This window comes from Citrus sinensis, chromosome 5 (genome assembly GCF_022201045.2).
Source record: "Citrus sinensis cultivar Valencia sweet orange chromosome 5, DVS_A1.0, whole genome shotgun sequence".
NCBI classification, from domain to species: Eukaryota; Viridiplantae; Streptophyta; class Magnoliopsida; order Sapindales; family Rutaceae; genus Citrus; species Citrus sinensis.
This window is the reverse complement of record NC_068560.1, coordinates 37,509,186-37,527,285: the sequence shown is the minus strand read 5'-3', so window position 1 is coordinate 37,527,285 and position 18,100 is coordinate 37,509,186. Positions and strand designations below refer to the sequence as shown.

Here is an 18,100-nt window from a genome sequence, read left to right as displayed (position 1 = left end):
AGGCTCAATGCAGAAATTAGATTCCTCGCACAGGATTAGAGACACACCCAAACAACATCCAATGAAGTCGACAGATGAACTAACTCTTAAAATACTCTAAGCCATGAATATCTTCAACTAATGATAAACGGACAACAGCTTCAAGCATGCATTTTTTACTGGTTACTCAGTGAGGATTGCCTCGCAAACAATGACAGCAAATCGCAAGTTATTCGTACAATTTATGATAATACAACCGTAGGATTGGGTTTTCGATTTCTGAGAATACTAGAGAAAGATTGGCTGTGCAAAAAATAGGTAAACAAATTATAATAGAACCAATCCATCAAATGGAAAAATGTGAAAAGGCAAAACCAAACTTCACTTTAACACCCTTTACTAAATCATAACTCTTCATTCTAGCTTCTCCAGTTCCCCCATTCGCTCTATGATTGCCTACAAAACACCAAAAAAAATTAAAATTTAAACAGATAAATAAATATAGTTTAGTGGTGCCTTGAAAGTGCATACCCTCTTGCTTGTCTCTTGAAGCTCCCCAGCAAGAATGAATTCATCAAGTATTAGATAAACCTTCATGTAAAAACAAGCAGCAAGTCGTGGTGGCCCGTGATAAAAAAAAAATTATGATTAGTGATAATTCTCCCCATATAAAGGAACAGATCCACTTAAATTTAAACTTTAGAGAAACAGACAACGCAAATGACATCAGCAGTTCTCACTTCTCAATGATCAGGTATCTGTATATACTCCAACAGGAGTAAATATAGAAAAGAACATATGAAAAATGAATTTTTGAATTCTAAACTGAGATTTTGTGGTTAACAATAGAACATTCAGGTATCAGCATGGTAAAGCAGCAGAGCCAACTTGCAAGTTGACAGGCTAAAGATGGCAAGGCATGACATACAACAGCATCATCATAGGGCTTAGATTTACAAATTTGTAGTACCAGCAACAAGGCATAACATAAAGTGTCTCTCACATAAGCTCTAGTGCAAATGGTTAGAAACATCAAATTCCCAGAAACAATGCACGGAGACGTGGCTATAGCTTCTTTAGTGGCCCTTCGCTTTCTTGTGTTTCTTAGTTTGTACTGGTACTGAATGAAATAAATCCATAACATGCTATACCAGTTTCTCATTATGAAACATATATCTTTAAGGATAATCAACAGACCTAATATGTTAAGTTTGTCTGTCCCTAAAGAAAGCTACATGTGCTCCAGTCAACACTTCGGTTGGGGTAAGCATTTGTGAATTACTGATCAAGACTACCGAGAAAAGCAGCATGTACACAGAAGACAAAATGACATAATATAAACATCAAATAGTTAGTAATTCAGCAGATGCAAAAAGAAACAGTAACAGAACTTGAAATGAAAATGCGATCACATACCTTGTGAAAATTAAATACTAAATCTAGCTCGCAGACATTGCTGAAGAAATGATCCAATATCTCCACAAATAAATGGATGCACTCCAAATATGCCAATTCATTATCTGTTATGTCGACACAAAGCGAGAAAAACAATCCAGCATACCGCCTGTAGATTACCTTGTGTGTACGAAACTGCAGAAAGTACACATAGACCAAACACAAACACATGCACACAGATATTTCAGTGCAAAGGCATAGAGCACAAAGTGAAATTGCTCTAGTAGAGAAGATAGGCTGTCAAATATAATGGTACAATTTTACAATAGGTAAAAATCAGACGTCCGGCTGGGATTTTTGAAAATTAAAAAAATAATAAAAAGAAAATAAAAGAGTGCTACTGATCGGACAAGAAAGCTGCCCAATTCTTAGCTTTCCACCTTCCCATAAAAAGAATTCGTAATAGGAGTTTAAGTGGGATTTTATCAATTTCCATAAAAATTATGAGAAAATGCCCATCAAAATGTATTAAGTAAATGCCATTTCCTTTTCTAAAAGTTTAACTGAAATATTATTTATTTCCATCAGTAAAAATTAACCGAGGGTGTGAGTTCCAGTACTTCATAAGCTTCAGACTCATCAGCCTCGGGATAATTTGAAAGAGGTAAATTATTATTTCTACATTTCTCAGCAAATAAATTAATAAAAATAAAAGTTAGCTACAGTGTAGAAACTTGGCCTAAGCAATTTAAGCATTATAATTTGTGGAGAATCACCAACCTCAACGAAATTAGTAAACTTGGGATCTCTGTTGACCACCAACCGATGAACCTACAAGAAAGGCATCCAAATTTCAAAACCCTAGAAAATTGAATAATTAGAACAACAACTGCAGAAAACGCAAGATCACGTTCATAATCATACCTCGTATTCGACCTTGTGTTTCTCGGAATCCTCGAGAGGAACATAGTACTTGGCGAGACGAGTCTTTCCTTGCCTGTTCTGTAACAATATGAACCGGATCTGCCACGTCAACAAAAGATATCAAAATCAGTGTTACAATTTCAAATCTTCTAACGGAAATGCCCCTAATTTTAATTAAATTGATTCAGATAACTAACGCTACCATTGTTGATAGATTGAATGAAAATTTGACAACGACGAAAATTGAGTGCGCGATCACGATAGTGTTTTTTCTTCCTTCCGCGTAAGCAGTAGCTGGTCTGGTTGATTTTTATTTTATTTTATTTTTTTTTGAAGTATGGCCTGGTTGAAAGCTGATACTTCAAATTGGTTTCATTTTAATGGATAATAACCGAGAGGTTCATTACTTTTTGTAAACTTACACAAATTACTATAGTTTTTATTTTATTTCATATCGATCCTGCTGTTTCATTCCTTAAAGGCCTTAATTTAACCACTGTGCTTCTAAATAAGCCTCTGATTTCAGAATTATAGAAGTCGAATTATTAATCTTGTTAACAAATTTTTCAACCGTATTTGCCAATTGACGGTAATAACAAATAAGGAGGTGAACTAATAAAAGACTAGTTATCTACATCGAAAATGTTATTGGAAACTTGACTTTTAAAATTAACACGAGGCTTCATTGTTTATTGGCATTGCATATTTGCAGATAAAGAAATAGTTCAAAATCATTCCGCCAACAAGGTTTCAAAATCTTGAATTTGTGATCTCACAACTATTTGTTTTAATAACATTACTAAAATACAACCTTGAAGGGAGTTCCTAGATTAACAACCCGTTCTTGAATCTCATACTCTCAACCAAATGCCGAAGCAAGCTTAATTACAGAACCTCATCTACTACTTTGTGATGAGAGATTAAATTACACAGAATCTGCCATTCTAATAGTCGTGATCAAACTTGGAATTTGCCGAGGCCAAGAGAGCAGCACCAATGCCAGAGCCGTCTTTTGTATGTTCGATGACAACATTCTTTGATATTTCTGTTCCCAGAAGCTCCGTCACTGCCTCATGTACGTATCTTCTGTATTGAGTATAGTTCTCATACAATCCACCATCCATTGCCACAACCGTCCTCTTCCCAAAGATGGCGCCATTTGAATCCTCGTCGATTTTCTGTAGAATACTGACAATTCCTGCACCAGCTAAGCGGCCACCTCGTTTGACAATGGTATCACATACTTCTATCACTACCTTCCTTGCTTTTAAACTAGATTCCACCTATTCAAAAGAGTGAAAAATGGAAAAAAAGAAATTAAAAAAATTAAGGAAGAGATTAAAAGAACTTTTTAGTAAATGAGTTCATTTGAGGCTACTAAAATATCAAAACTTATCTACATTTTCTGAGATATAAACAATTTTCAATGTTCAAATCACTGGCAATGGTGAATATTTTCCTGCGCCTCTAGTTCAGTTTTACATTACAGAAGCTAAATTTTAAACTCGCGGAGAAAGTACAGAAATATACCCCAGCAACATCATATAGAGTTGATCCAACAGCTTGAAGATCTTCTGAATAGTCCTGTTGCATAGCACAGATATGCGGTGTCCTATAAAGCAGAGTTTTGCGAACATAGTTTAATACAAAAAGAAATTTATTTTGATCCAAGTGTAATGCGTCATGTATTGCAGAGAAGATTAGGAAACTTGCAGAGGATGCCAAAGTCAAAAAAATAAAAATGAAATTTAGCACTAAATAAAGATGAAAGATAAATATGGTAGTTCAGGTTGGCCTGTGACTTTCAAATGAATTTTTATTAGATAAAAGTTATTAATGCACCTCACCTATTTGTCCTCTTTTAATACTGGAATTTATGAAGGGAAAATGGTGCCCTGTACACGGTCGACCAACCTAAGAAGAGGTGCCAATAGTGGGATTTATGCAACATATTACCCATATTGCATAACACAAGTTACCTGAGTACAAAAGGCATGGACAGTTTTTCTGGGACAGAATTGCCAAACAGTGCACCTTCTTCAGCCATCTTCAGAAGCACTCTTCGAACAATCTCACCAAGATACATTCCAGAGATTGTCTTCTCATATATCTGCCGAGAATGTGATTGATGATTGAATAGATTTTATAGTCTAGTTTTCTACATCAATAATTAAAACTGCAAACTAACGATGACACTAGGCACAAAACTTACCTGCTCACCAGGATTGATACTAGCAGCATCCATATCTCTATCAAACTCGGTTAAGGGAAGACCTTTAGAGAACGCTCCCCACTCAGTATTAATTATCTGAACCAAGGAAAACCATCAAATTAGGATTTGACATTCAAGCTGAGATTATTGAACAAGTTATTTGCCACCCTTACACACCGTTCTTCCAGAAGGAGATTTATTGCCTTGTAGCTTAGGAATTGCATCCATCTGTTCTACGTAGCAAGCATTGGTTCCAGTACCCAAAATGACAGCAACCATGACATCTTCATCCCAGTATCTAGCCCCGGCTAATGTGCCCACGGTATCATTAACCTAATTCACATTAAAAATCCATAAATTGGTCACTATTAAACTGGAAACTTTATGTGAGGAGGGGGGTACTAAGCAAAGCATACCAGGGCAGACACTCGCATATCTAATCCTTGCCTTTCCATTGCTTCATTTAAACAAGCAACTACATCCTTTCCCGGCTGCAGAAAGTTTTGAGTTCTACATTATGCTTGTATCAGTTAAACAATTAAATATCATAATTGAAGAAGAATGGCTATATATATCTAAATAAGGAAGCACTTTTCCTAGCCAATAGATGATGAAAAAAATCGATCATGTGTCCGTAATTTATAATCACTGTTTCCATTCTGTACTCCCAAAACTAATCTTTATATGGATTTAACACCTTTCTTAGGATTTACAGGCACTCTAACAAAGCATGACTAACCATATACGGTAATTTGAATTTGCAGAAATACTAACCGTACCAGAGACAGAGAAACCCTTTGTCCATTTAATTAGTATGCCAGAATCAATCGATGTCTGCTTCACAGGGAAAGAAAATGTAAATCCAATTTCCCTCTGCCTCCCTCGGGGCAAGTGAAATTTTCCAGCTTCCTTTTCCGAAAATTTTGCCAGGCCAGTTGCAATAAAATCAAAAAGCTCCTAGAGTTGAAACAATTAAGAAGTATAAACAAAATGTATTAACAGACTTAACGACCCATTAATTGGAGCCAAACACACCTCAGAGGTACCACGCATGAGCTCTTGAGGGATAGAAACTTGTTCAAATTCTGTAGCTTGAACACGCTCTTCTTGCCCACCTAATTGCACCCTTAGCACCCTAAAGTTTGTGCCTCCAAGATCCAATGCATAGAACAATCCTCTCTCATTCCTTTCAAAGCATAATATATTATCAACTAAAGAAATTAGATTACATTTCCATGACTGGGCAATATAAATCTGTTCACGAAGTGCAAACAAATGGCTGCCCAACGACCAACAAGTAATTAAAATAAAAAAAAATAAAAACAAAGTAATACATGCACAAACATTGGAAAAGTTCTTTGCCCCTAAAAAGTTGCTCATGTCCATTTAACATTCAATATAGAAACTTCATTAAGTAAAACAAGTGAAGAAAGCGTATATATAGCGGATTCGATCAGTCTAAGCATACCCAGTTGGCAAAGCATCGACATAGCTAAGTATCATCTTGAGTTCGCCACCCCCATCAACGACAAGCCCAGCTCTCATATCAGCAGTCATGGCGTCCGCCACGTTGCGCAGAACGGGCAAAGGAGCTGCACACTCTTTCTGTAGCTTTGTCAAGATCGGAGCAACTGACACATTAACGTTTGATCTTACGGCCATCGTAAACCGAGGCCCGCCTCTGGGTGTCCGCGAGATGCAGAGGGATCCAACGGCCGGTAACATTGCTGTTGCAGTAACGAACATTTTCGGTTGACGGTAAGATCTAAGCAGAAAGAAAAATAAAATAAGATGAAGAGTAAAGAAGATTATGAGGTTCAGACAGAGAGTGCATAGTGTGTTGTGTTTTTGTTTCACTTTTTTCTTGATAGCAACTAGCAAGGTTTCAACAGTTTGGTTCCAAAAATTTATTATTATCAAATAAAAAAATGAAAAATATTTCAATTAATGGGTTTTTCCTTTTGGCCAGCTTAACGTTTAACAACCTAACGGTTTCGTTGCCTTCCATGTCAAATTTTCTATGTTTGTAATTCTCTCTTCTCCAAAATGCTTACTTTAATTTTTTTTTTTAAAAAAACTTTTTTTATTTGTTTATTAATTTTTTAATAATAATTGTTTTTGTATTTGGTGTTGGGTAATTTTGCTGCAGCGACAAGTCAAATAGTTTTGGCCTTTTGGAGTGCTGGGATTCGGCTGACAAGACGATGTTGATGGCAACGTATCTCTGGTTTACTTTGCATTGTCAAACGTCAAGTGAGCAAGTCCTATTCTTCAAGTTCTTCTTCTTGTTCTTTGCGTATGCCAATAGGTGCCTCAGTGCACCTTACGCGCTCTTTTGGGCCTATCAGCCTACCTCACAAGTTTATTATGACTACCCTAAATTTAGGTATATTATGAAGTATTTTTATATTTTTACTCTTGCTAATATTGTAGGAAGAGAGACATGCATTTCACCCATACTCCTAATTAAATTGAAAGAGAAAATATAAGTTTCAATAATTATGGGATTCAAAGTCGTGCTCTGAAGGATTGAGAGCACATGCACGTGTTACTTTTTTTAAAAGATATTTGAAGATGTTAGATTTTTTCAAATTATTTTTTAAATTGAAGTTAATAATTAAAAATCAGTATTTCAATCACATATAAGATATTTTGACCCATATGCTGAATGAATAAGGCCGCTGAAAATCATAGAATATAAAAATTAAAAAAATTACCTTGAGAAATGTTAAAAATTTAGATTTAGAAAAAAAAAAAAAAGTCAAAAAATTATAATAATAATTATAAAAAAAAGGCATAGCAAAATTGCATACAATCCACAAACACATATGAACCGATATCATATAAACGGTTGTCTAGTTGACCTTTATTAGGTTGGGTGATTAACGAGTCAACCCAAAAAAAACTCATTGCATAAAGAGTGGGATTTGGGTTTACGCATGAAAACTCACTCAATTAAATAACGCGTAATATTAATGTTTAAATAAATTTATAAAGAAAATAAAATTGGTTTTTTAATATTATATAAAAATTGAATATAAATAAAATCCCTATATATTTTTGTAAAATTTGGAGTCGTTATTTATTTTTCTAGATAACACAAAATTTAAAAGTTCTTTCTATGATTCTTTTCTCTTAAAATTCTAATCACTGATATTGGTGCCTAGAAATAAATTATTGATTTGTTTACTATATTATTAGATCATGTCAAACATGAAAAATATTAGTATTTTATTTCATTCGGTATTAAATTATGAAAAAGCTTATTTTATGAATTGTAATGCATTTAAACCAAAACTATATAACAATTATTTTAAATTTACCAAAAATAGCAGGTTAAATGGGTTGGTACAATTAACATGATTGTGGTAATAAATAGGTTCAGGTATATATAATTTAATATAGCACAATAAAATCAAAGACACGAAATTGCCCAAACATGATGCATTGCCATGCTTATAAAATAAAAAATAAATAAAAATATTTTTAAAAATAATGAAATCAATAAAAAAAAAAGAGAATTAATGAAATAAATTAAGGGGTCAAATGTCATTACTTTTTTCTTGTTAAATCGGAAGGATTTGCAAGAATCTCAGGTTATCGCTAATTGCAAATTGTTTGGGGGAAAAATAAGAAAGATAGCATAACGCCACATGTTGACGAATGGAATAACTTCAGTGTAATCCGAGGTACTCGACATGATTAGAGGTACCTCGCATGATTAGAGATATCTGTCCTAATTTAAGGTACCCGGCCTGATTAGAGGTACCCGGCGTGATTAGAGGTACCCTGCGTGATTAGAGGTACCCTGCGTGATTAGAGGTACCCGGCTTGATTAGAGGTAACCGGCATGATTAGAGGTACCCGGCATGATTAGAGGTACCCCGCATGATTAGAGGTACCCGGCGTAATTAGAGGTCCCCGGCTTGATTAGAGGTACCCTGCGCAATTAGAGGTGCCCGGCGTAATTAGAAGTACCCTGCTTGATTAGAGGTACCCCACACAAATAGAGGTACCCCGCACAATTAGGGGTACCCCACATAAATTGAGGTACCCCACGTGACTCGAGGTACCCAGCAGATCAGATGCAAGAGAATCCTCCAAAAATATCCACCATGAGAAACGTCTCTACCTCTTAAAAGATATTATTCGATTTTGTCAGAATTAGGAATCAAGAACGTCGTACCAAAAGGGGGGGACAGCCGCCTGCTACCTCTGCCAAAAGTGAAAGACACTGTCCCAAGGGCAGTGGTCCTCAGCCGCCTACCCGACAGTTACTGCAGAGGTACCCTGGACCACTCTCCAGCACGCGCCACGTTTCCAAAGGATGAGATACGCCGCGAACATGCACATAACGGCCCAAAAATCATAAAAAGGTAAAAGGACGTTAGCCAAAAAGGGTACGCCACGTGGCAGCTGAAGTACTCCATATATAAAGGTGCCTAGGTTTCATTCTCCATCAGGCTCTCACTCACCATTAACACTCACACTCCAAAAAATAGGTTTTCTTCAACCTTAAACCCTAAATTTACAGAGGGCTGGCCAGCTCTCTTTACCATAAAAGCTTGAGTTTGCTAACTTGAGCGTCGGAGTGTGAACGCCGGGGTACCCCGGCTTCACCTCTAACCTCTATTTCACTATTTTGCAGGCGTGAAGCTCATTTGGAAGGACACCTCTCTTGTTTCTGACCTTCCACCATTGTTACCACTCTCTCTCCTCTTCTCACCTCCCCCGAATTTCAGATACACCGCACCGCACCGCACACAACAAACCAGTGAGGTACCCCATCTCCCCCAAAAATATAAATTTATTGTTCTAGATTGGTTTGGTTTTTCCTACCCCAAAATTAGTTGAAAACACAAATGAATTGAGAACTTTTAGCAATCGAAGAAAATAGACGAAAAGAAAGGTAGGCAACCAGCCAGTACTATATATAGTTAAAAGAATGGAATCCATTGTTGTTGTTTGCTTTCATTTCATCATAAGCTCAACTAAAATATTTGGCTCGGGTCACTGTGTATTTGTTTGGAGATGATTTAAAAACCTCCTTTGACATAAAAAAAATTGTTAAATAGTAATCAGTTGTATACATCATTGACTGAACTCAACTCTCAGTTGTGGTTGATTAGAAGCCATTTCAAAGTCCGAATATATAGTTGTGAATCATTTTGCTAATGAAGCAAAGTAAATTGTTGAGTGTAGATGGCATACTTGGGTTAAACGGAAGTAATATTGGATAAAATTAGCTAGCTAGAAAAGAGGCTTTCTGATCAGAAGTCGGAAATTTTCATGTTACATTACATTATGCAAACGGACCCCGCAAAGAAACACACAAGTTGAGGAAACTGAGATACCCGGGCCCCGTTGATCCGTTGGCTATTGGTGAAGAGTCATTCTCTTTTGCCAAATAAAATACAATTGAAGTGCGGCGACCAAATTAACTAAAGACCAATAGACCATCCACCCACCGCCTCTGAATCACAACAGAACACACGCTGTAATAAAAACAGAATTCTAGTGAAGTGGACGCGAAGTAACGAAGCTCTTGCTCTGCCTCCCCCATACGATATTTGTTTTGTTTTGTTACTTGTTTAACAACATCAGACTTAGACCTATCAGCTATCGTAACCACCTTCTCTCTCTCTCTCTCTCTCTCTCCCACTTTGTCTTTTTAATATATTTTTATTTTTAAAAAATCATATTAAAAGCGCATCTTTGTTGCCATCTTTCACTCAGCACACGTCTGTGCCTCCCCCCATCTCCATTATATTCTTTAATATAATCTGTTCCCAAGCTCTCTCTCTCTCTCTCTCTCTGTAATCTGTCCCCAAGCTCTCTCTCTCCCTCTCTCACAAACAAGTGTATGAACATTATGGATAGTGAAGACGGAGTAGTGGTGATTAAGAGAGCTGAGATTGATACGAGGGCGCCGTTTCGTTCGGTTAAAGAAGCTGTTGCCTTGTTCGGTGAGAAGGTTTTAGCCGGTGAGGTTTATGCCAACAAGCTCAAAGAGGTACGTACATACATACATACATATATTTATCAAACACTTGGAAATTATAACCTGCACTTTTTCGCTAGTTTATTGTTGTTGAGAAGTGTCGAAGCAAATGTAAAGTTCTTTTCTGTCATATTGATTTAATATGCTGATAATTTTTTTCCCCCAAAAAGAACCATTAATTAGGTAGTGCACTCAAATTTCTACTGGCAACTGCATAAGAAATAAGAAGCTGAATATTGAGCTTTTTCTTTCGGTTAATTAATGATTGTTTATGAAATAACTTTGTCCATGCCCAAACTTGTATAGTTCCTTGTGCTTTGCTTGTGGGGGAGTACAAGATTTCTCTATGGCATGGCTGCATGCGGCTAGCTACTACAGTTTCGTGCTTTCTTTATCATGTGATGGAATAAAGGCGTCTTAGATAAGAATATATGTTCTAAAAAAAATCTATACATACTTGTAGAACTTTTTATTAAGGAGATGCCACGTAAAGTTGCATTGGTTTCCTTGTTAAATCATATGTCGTCGACGCATTGGAAGCAACAGCACGAAAGAGATCCATTAGTAATCTTTAATTACGTACAGTTAAATTTTAAAAGTAGAAGCTACTTAACTGCTGACCTGAGGGTGCACTAATTCACCTGCCTAATTACTTACATACAGATGCGGGGTGACGCAAGTGAAAATGCGCAAGCTACATCCAAGATTGGAACTATTACAGCTGAGTTAGAGGAGACAAAGCAAAACCTTGAGAAGGCTAAAGAAGAAAGCTCATTGATGGCAAATTATCTCTCGTCTCTTAAACAAGAGCTTGAACGTACCAAGAGAGAGCTCCGGCAAATAAGGGGAAGGGAATCAGAAAAGCAGATGATGGAAGTTGAGATTGAACATGTCAAGACCGTTGAAGATTCAACAAAATTTGAAGTCAACACACACAAGTCTCCTGAAGATGGAATAGAACTTCAAAAGAAGAGATACGTGACATTTGCCAATCCACCATCTCTAGCCCAAGTTATCGTCCCGAAAGATGTTCAAGTCCTGGAACGACACCCTTCTTTGAAAAAGAAGAAGAAGAAGCCGTTAATCCCTCTAATTGGTGGGATTTTTTCTAAGAAAAAAGGAAGCCAAGAAAATCGCTATTGAGTACATTTCATAACAACAGTTGAATTCCATGAATGATTTTTTATTTTGTTACTTTTTAAACTTTCTAGCCGGTACATTTGGCCTGCCATGAGATAACATTGTAAGCGGAGTATGTTTGTTCTTTGTGAGAGCTCATGAAATAAAATATTGTACTGTTTCTGAGCTTTGCTTCCTGCATAAACAATCTAAATGCTTGTCTTGAATCGGAATTCTGTTAAGTCCACTCAAATTTTCTGATAAAATGAATCAAAGATCAGGGACTGGAGGACCCTGGGCTTTATAATTCAAAGCCATAGCCAAAGTATGGGCTAAATGAGGCCGGCCCACTGTTTGGAATAGGGAACACCCTGTCAGTGTTTCGCATGCTTTGAGAGGTTCTTAGGTGGTCAAAAATAACAAAAATGATAAAAGAAGACTAAACGCCGATTAAAAAAAAAGTATAAATTTACTTGAAATTATTATGTTAAAAATTATGTGTTGGACATAAAATATTTAAATCCACCCGAAATTACATATTATTTTTATCATCGTTTTTTTTTATTTGAAGATTATTACTCCCAAAATAAAGCAAGTAGTACCAACTAGCTGTTGCCTAATCAGCCTGACTATCATTATTAATCAAGAAGTGGTCCAATTCTCCGGGTCTTTGTGCAAAATTAAAAACGTGACATCAAAATCATTCTCAAAACTAATGGCCTGGCCCCTATATTACATTTTGGGTGCTTTTGGTATAGTATAATCTATTATGCTATATTACATTATTTTAGTATAAGCGTATTGTATTATTTATATTATTACTGTATTATAATAATATTGTACAATGTTTGATGTTGTATTGTATTGTATTAATTTTAAATTATATTATATTTGGTGCTACATCGTATTGTATTAATTTTTTATGATTAATTTAAATTAAATATTTAGAAAATAATATATATTAGTATTTAGAAAAATACTAAACATAGAAGTCTTAAATTTTAAAAATTTAACATTTTTAATATAAATGTTAAAAAATATCATAATTCTTTACAAAATCGAAGCTTATAGTCTTAAATTTTCGGAAGCATGACATTTGTTTTTCAGTATTTTTCTAAATATATAACTATTGAAATAAAGATTGAAGCAAATAATTTAATCAAATAATCTCTAAATAATATATCAACATAAATAAATAGTTAAAACCTATAATATTAGTTCAAAAGTCATCTTAGGATGATAGAATAAAAGCTTATACATATCACAAAATAATCACAAAATAATAAAGTGACAATTGTTGTAACATATTCACTAATAAAATGAATTGTGCTAAATCATCTAAGTAAGAGTATTGCAACATATGCAATAATATTTTATATTATATTTATATTATTGTTATTATTAATTTTAAATTAATATTTTTAAATTTAGATATTTATTATTAGTTATATTAACTTATTAAATATTAATTAATTTTATATATTAATTATTATAATATAATTAAATAATAAATTATTTACTTATATTTTTAATATAAAAAAAGTAAAAAAAACAATATAATGTTATTGAATAATAAATTATAAATTTAACTTATATTAATAATTATAATATAAAAATAAAAAATAAAAAATAATATTATAAAAAACTAACCTACATTAACTAAACCGACTTTTAGCAAGCGGCTACATATAATACGGAATATGATCCTCTCCTGATCTTAGTTTTACTGAACTTTTAAAGATCTTCTATCATGTGTCTTTTAATGGTAATGTATGGATAAGATTTAACTTTTTTGATTTTTTTATTTATTAATAATCAATTAGCAATTGATTTATTTACTCATGGTATGATCAGATCATGAGAGAATCTTAATCCATATAATACACCTCAATGCAGCTATTTGTTACATCAAACATGGGGTTGCACTGCATTAATGAGGGGCGCTAAACGCACCCTTTACTTGCATTTTTTGCCTTTTTTTCGAGACAAATGAATTGCATTTTACAGATTAAGAATTGCTCTTATAAGTTTTCTAGTCGATGCCGGAATAGTTATGACATGATTTGGAGGGAAAAAAAAAATAGGAATGTTTACCTTGAGTGTATTTATTTATAGCATAGTACTAGAAAAACATTGAAATTAAATGGAAAAAAAAAAAAGAATCATCAAGAAGATTCTAAGAAGAAAAGAGAGCAACAATGAATTTCTCATATCAAGGTCATTTGCCTTAATGTACACATAGAACAAACAGCAGATCTTCTCTATAATTTGACAGTGGGACTTTATATAACCCACATATTACCGAAAAGAAACTGCTAATAGATTCAACAGTACAGAAACAGCAGTAAATCTTATATGTATAAACAAAAGCAAGACAAGGTAATTAACCATGCATGCATGCATCAATAGATAAAACTTAAAAGCATATAAATTTAATACGAATATTAAACCCACGCATCAGATTTTCGGCCATCCAAAATCCCTTCTTGTGACGACTTATTGAAGAACTCAATGCAATCAGCTATGGCCTCTGAGTAATGTGAATGAGACGAGTAATAAGAGCTGCAAGAAGTCTTCGGTGGTTCATATTTGTCACAAGCTTTTTGTTTGGAAGCCGTGCTTGATGTGCTAGCCGACGTCCCATGAGAAGGGAAAGAAAATAGAAGCCGCATGAGAATCTTGCGAAAGCGATTAAAGAGTTTCATTGCAGAGAAGTTTAAGGTCTTGTTTTGAGGGACTTCTTGTTGATGATCGGTAGCAGCTCTTACTTGTATAACAAAGCTCTCTCTTTGAGTCTGAGGCCTGCGTATTGACATTGTTATAAGTCTCTTTCTTTCTTGGCTTGCTTGCCAGATGCCCTCCGGGAAGTGTACTGCTATCATTTATGTCGTTTGGCTGTTAGGATTTAAAAAGAGTTGAGGTTTTCAAAGGTTGTGTTTATTCTATTTGGGAACACTCAAAAAGCATGTTCGCAAGCAAAACCATGTGCCCAAATCATTTGCATGGGCTTCACTTGTCCTCACAGACTAGTTCCTTTATTAACTTCGACTATATATTGCAAAGAAAGACTATGCATAGCTTTTGGTTTAGCTTGAATTGACCATGGCTTTTAATGGTTTTTCTTTTTTTCTTTTTCCTTATTTAATGCTTATATATCTCAACACCCAAGGGTAAGAGGTGTTAGAAATCTTGCATCTTTTTGTTATCAATGGTTATGATGAATCCATTTTCAAACAACATTAGACCTTTTGGGTGGATTTAAAATAAAATTGTGCGGGGGTAGGCTTAAGATATTATGCTATATGGAAGCAAACTAATACATATATTTAGTGACTCTTTTTTTTAAAGGAAAAAAATTATTTATGTTAATAGTGTTAAGTGAGTTTCGAACCTCATACTTCTTTTTTCTCATAGGAGATTGATTTATCTATCATAACATAACTTAAATTGACATTATTATTATTATAATATATAGACACACGCATTTAAATTTGGATCAAACCATTCAAATTCAACCGAGATTGCACATATAAACTCCAACTTCATACCTAGCTCATTAGAGCAAATCATGAGTGTAGTGATCCTACTAACTTTTGATGGACACCCTTTAATAAGTTTATTAATGAAGAATTAATAAACGGATGCGTTAAGTATAATTTATCTGTCATTTAGATAATTAAGTGGGAGTGAACACGCTGGGAACATTGAATGGGTTGATTGCTTTACCTTCCTTTAGATGATTTGATGTTAAAGAAGAGATTTATAGCTTAATATAAAAGGTTATCAAAAACTAACTCTCTTGTCTACATGTGAAGCCAATCCATCTAGTGGCCTTCCCAAACCTTTTAATAGAACATTTAAATGCTCCTGAATGATGGGTTAGCATCTTTGTCTCATAATAAATCTTGAAAGTATCTCTAGCAAATGAGCACTTAAACATAAGTGACCCCATCTGACAAATCAAACTCTTAAACGAATGATATTGTCCCAACTATTGCGATCATTATTCATTAACACTATAGATGCTTAATTGGTAGTTATACAAGTAAAATCAATTAAACCAACCCTCATTTGGTCTTGATTGGTTTATTCGTTCAAATATGAAACCAATCAAATGATGATTGATCTTACTGGTTATCTTACACTTGTGGCAGCCTTAGTTATTGCGTAACAGCAAGCCATGATCATTTAGAAAATCGATAGGTAGGCTTGTTTGTACACGTAGGCTTTAATCATACTAAAGCTGCCCGAAGAATTCAAAGGCTAAAAAAGCCATTTCGAAGACCAAATTAATCTGGGAAGAGTGAAAAAGATGATGAGGATGGTCAGAACAATTCAGATGATATCATTAAGAGGGAAGGCTTGACATAATGACTCTGCAAGACAACTACAATTGTGTCTTGTACTTGCTCTCATTAAATATAGCGTAACAATGATGAGGTCTATAACTTACCTAAAGCATAATCCCAACTCGTGAATAGTTTATGTAAAGGGGCATGATTTTCCAAAATTACTCGGCTTTTTAAATAGGCTATCTTGCCATTTGGGTTTCGTTTCTATTTACCCGAATGAGAGCTTTAGCCATTGTGAATTGGAGCTTTTAGATAATAGCCTTAAGCCTGGACAATTATTGGGCTTCCTAGTTTCGCATAACAAGCCCAAGACGAACCCTCATTAAATATGGACCCTTTCCAAAGCTGATTGATCGGGGCTTTTAATTACAAGTGATGTCACGCCATGGTTTTAAATCAATCGTACGCATAAAATAAACTTCGTCGGTGCGTGCAACACTTTAATATATACTTTAGCTTACATTGAATGGTACGATATTCTATATGCAGTGTATCTTAGGTCAATTTTTTATTAGTACTGGTGAGTCCAATCAATTAATTGATTGGTCTTATTTCTAATGCCAATACGAGATGTTTGGGATTAAGCACAACCAAAATCCTCAATGTCTCTGAATTTTTGTCGCACCTATTGCATTTAGGAATTTTTGTACTTTTCCAAATGGAACAAAAATGTAGACATCGAATCATTAGAGTTGCAAAGTTAAAATCTCTAAAACTAAACACATCTTATGAAAAGAAGCATTCCAGAGGAAAATATTGTTTCTATTGGAACCGTGTGAGGGGAAAAAAAAGAAGAAAAAAGATAGACCGATATATACCGTATCCAGCATTTTACCTCATTGCGAAGGCAAGTATATTGTTGTCAATTTTTGGATTCATTTTCAAAAAATAATGCATAACTTTTTATGTGCAATAAATATAATTATTTGAATTAGAGAGAGAGAGAGAGAGAGCATGCAATTACGCAATACTTAATACGGTGAACAGTCCACATTTTACTTTCATCTCCGAGTCCGAATTTTTTATATGAACTGACTGTCTATAAATATCTCCACATCGGTGATTTAAGCGGAAGAAATGTTCAATCAGGATCGCCCACCAAGGCACCACCGACATCCATCTCTTGACTGATGATCATGACTGATGGGAATCTGTCATATATATATATAGATATAGATATATATATTAAGTTTTGCAATTAGAACACCTTCAAAGCAAGAAGCAATAATAGCAAGTTAGCAACCAATGCATTGAATAATATTTTAAGTTTGAGTTGAGACTTGAGGCTTGAGACAGATACTGAATTCTCAATTAGTGAGTCCAGTTTGCCAAATATTGGCTCCAGTAACGTGCTACAGCTACCTCGATTACGAACTGTCAACGCGTGCCTACTTAATGCTTGCGAATCTCAGTTATTAGCGATTACTTGTGTCATTAGTTGGACTGTCAGTAAGAAGTTTCTCATTTGAGAAATCATGAGAATGGTCCCCCATCCTTATACATATATACATATATATATATTCTACATTTTTGCGTGCAAGATTTTCGGTACCTTCAATCGAGAGATAACGTTAATTATTAAATCAAGCAGAAGCCTAACCTCCTCCAAATAATGATCATGAATAATCATATTTCAAGAAGTACAAAAAACACTTGAAACATTTGAAACAATGAATGGACATACGGGCACTGGCCAAGCATGTGAGAGCAATAATCATCTGCCCCGTACACCACCTCACCTATCCGTTCACTAGGCGAGCTTGTTTTTGTTAGGTCAATATTTTTATTTTCTCAATTATTTCAAGAACCAAGAAAATCTCACGTGGTACTTAATTATTTCAGTGCATTGTCTTTTATATATTTTTACACAGCTTTCAGAAAAAAAAAAATTACTTAATCATATTGAAGAAGATTTGTCAACAAACTACTACAAAAAAATGCATCATTTCCTTGAATAAAGCTTTGCCCTAGTTGTCTATTTCATGATATTGGTATATTATTATTAATCAAATCAAAATCATTTCTTACATGGAAAAAATAATGCATCAAACAAATAAATATGGTTCTTTATTGTGGTCCGTAAAATGTCAGGCTACCGCTGAATAAAGGGTATCAGGA

At 34.6% G+C, this 18,100-nt stretch overlaps 3 protein-coding genes across 3 annotated transcripts; 1 reads left to right on the top strand and 2 right to left on the bottom strand.

Moving 5' to 3' along the window:
* Positions 1-118: 118 nt before the first annotated feature.
* Positions 119-2,663, bottom strand: LOC102626785 (AP-2 complex subunit sigma). Its single transcript, XM_006473587.4, has 6 exons — positions 2,501-2,663; positions 2,299-2,397; positions 2,155-2,205; positions 1,396-1,569; positions 511-570; positions 119-435 (listed from the first exon to the last, which is right to left on the bottom strand). Exons 1-6 carry the CDS (start codon positions 2,501-2,503, stop codon positions 394-396), a joined length of 429 nt encoding a protein of 142 aa, XP_006473650.1. The 5' UTR covers positions 2,504-2,663; the 3' UTR covers positions 119-393.
* A 363-nt stretch (positions 2,664-3,026) lies between these two features.
* On the bottom strand, positions 3,027-6,407 carry LOC102626483 (hexokinase-2, chloroplastic). Its single transcript, XM_006473586.3, has 9 exons — positions 5,979-6,407; positions 5,546-5,696; positions 5,285-5,467; positions 4,927-5,001; positions 4,688-4,843; positions 4,511-4,606; positions 4,278-4,408; positions 3,829-3,910; positions 3,027-3,581 (listed from the first exon to the last, which is right to left on the bottom strand). Exons 1-9 carry the CDS (start codon positions 6,254-6,256, stop codon positions 3,243-3,245), a joined length of 1,491 nt encoding a protein of 496 aa, XP_006473649.2. The 5' UTR covers positions 6,257-6,407; the 3' UTR covers positions 3,027-3,242.
* Positions 6,408-10,226: 3,819 nt separating this feature from the next.
* LOC102626786 (WEB family protein At1g75720) lies at positions 10,227-11,816 on the top strand. The gene is made up of 2 exons (XM_006473842.3): positions 10,227-10,523; positions 11,175-11,816. The coding sequence occupies exons 1-2, from the start codon at positions 10,374-10,376 to the stop codon at positions 11,652-11,654; spliced, it is 630 nt and encodes a 209-aa protein (XP_006473905.2). The 5' UTR covers positions 10,227-10,373; the 3' UTR covers positions 11,655-11,816.
* Positions 11,817-18,100: the final 6,284 nt, after the last annotated feature.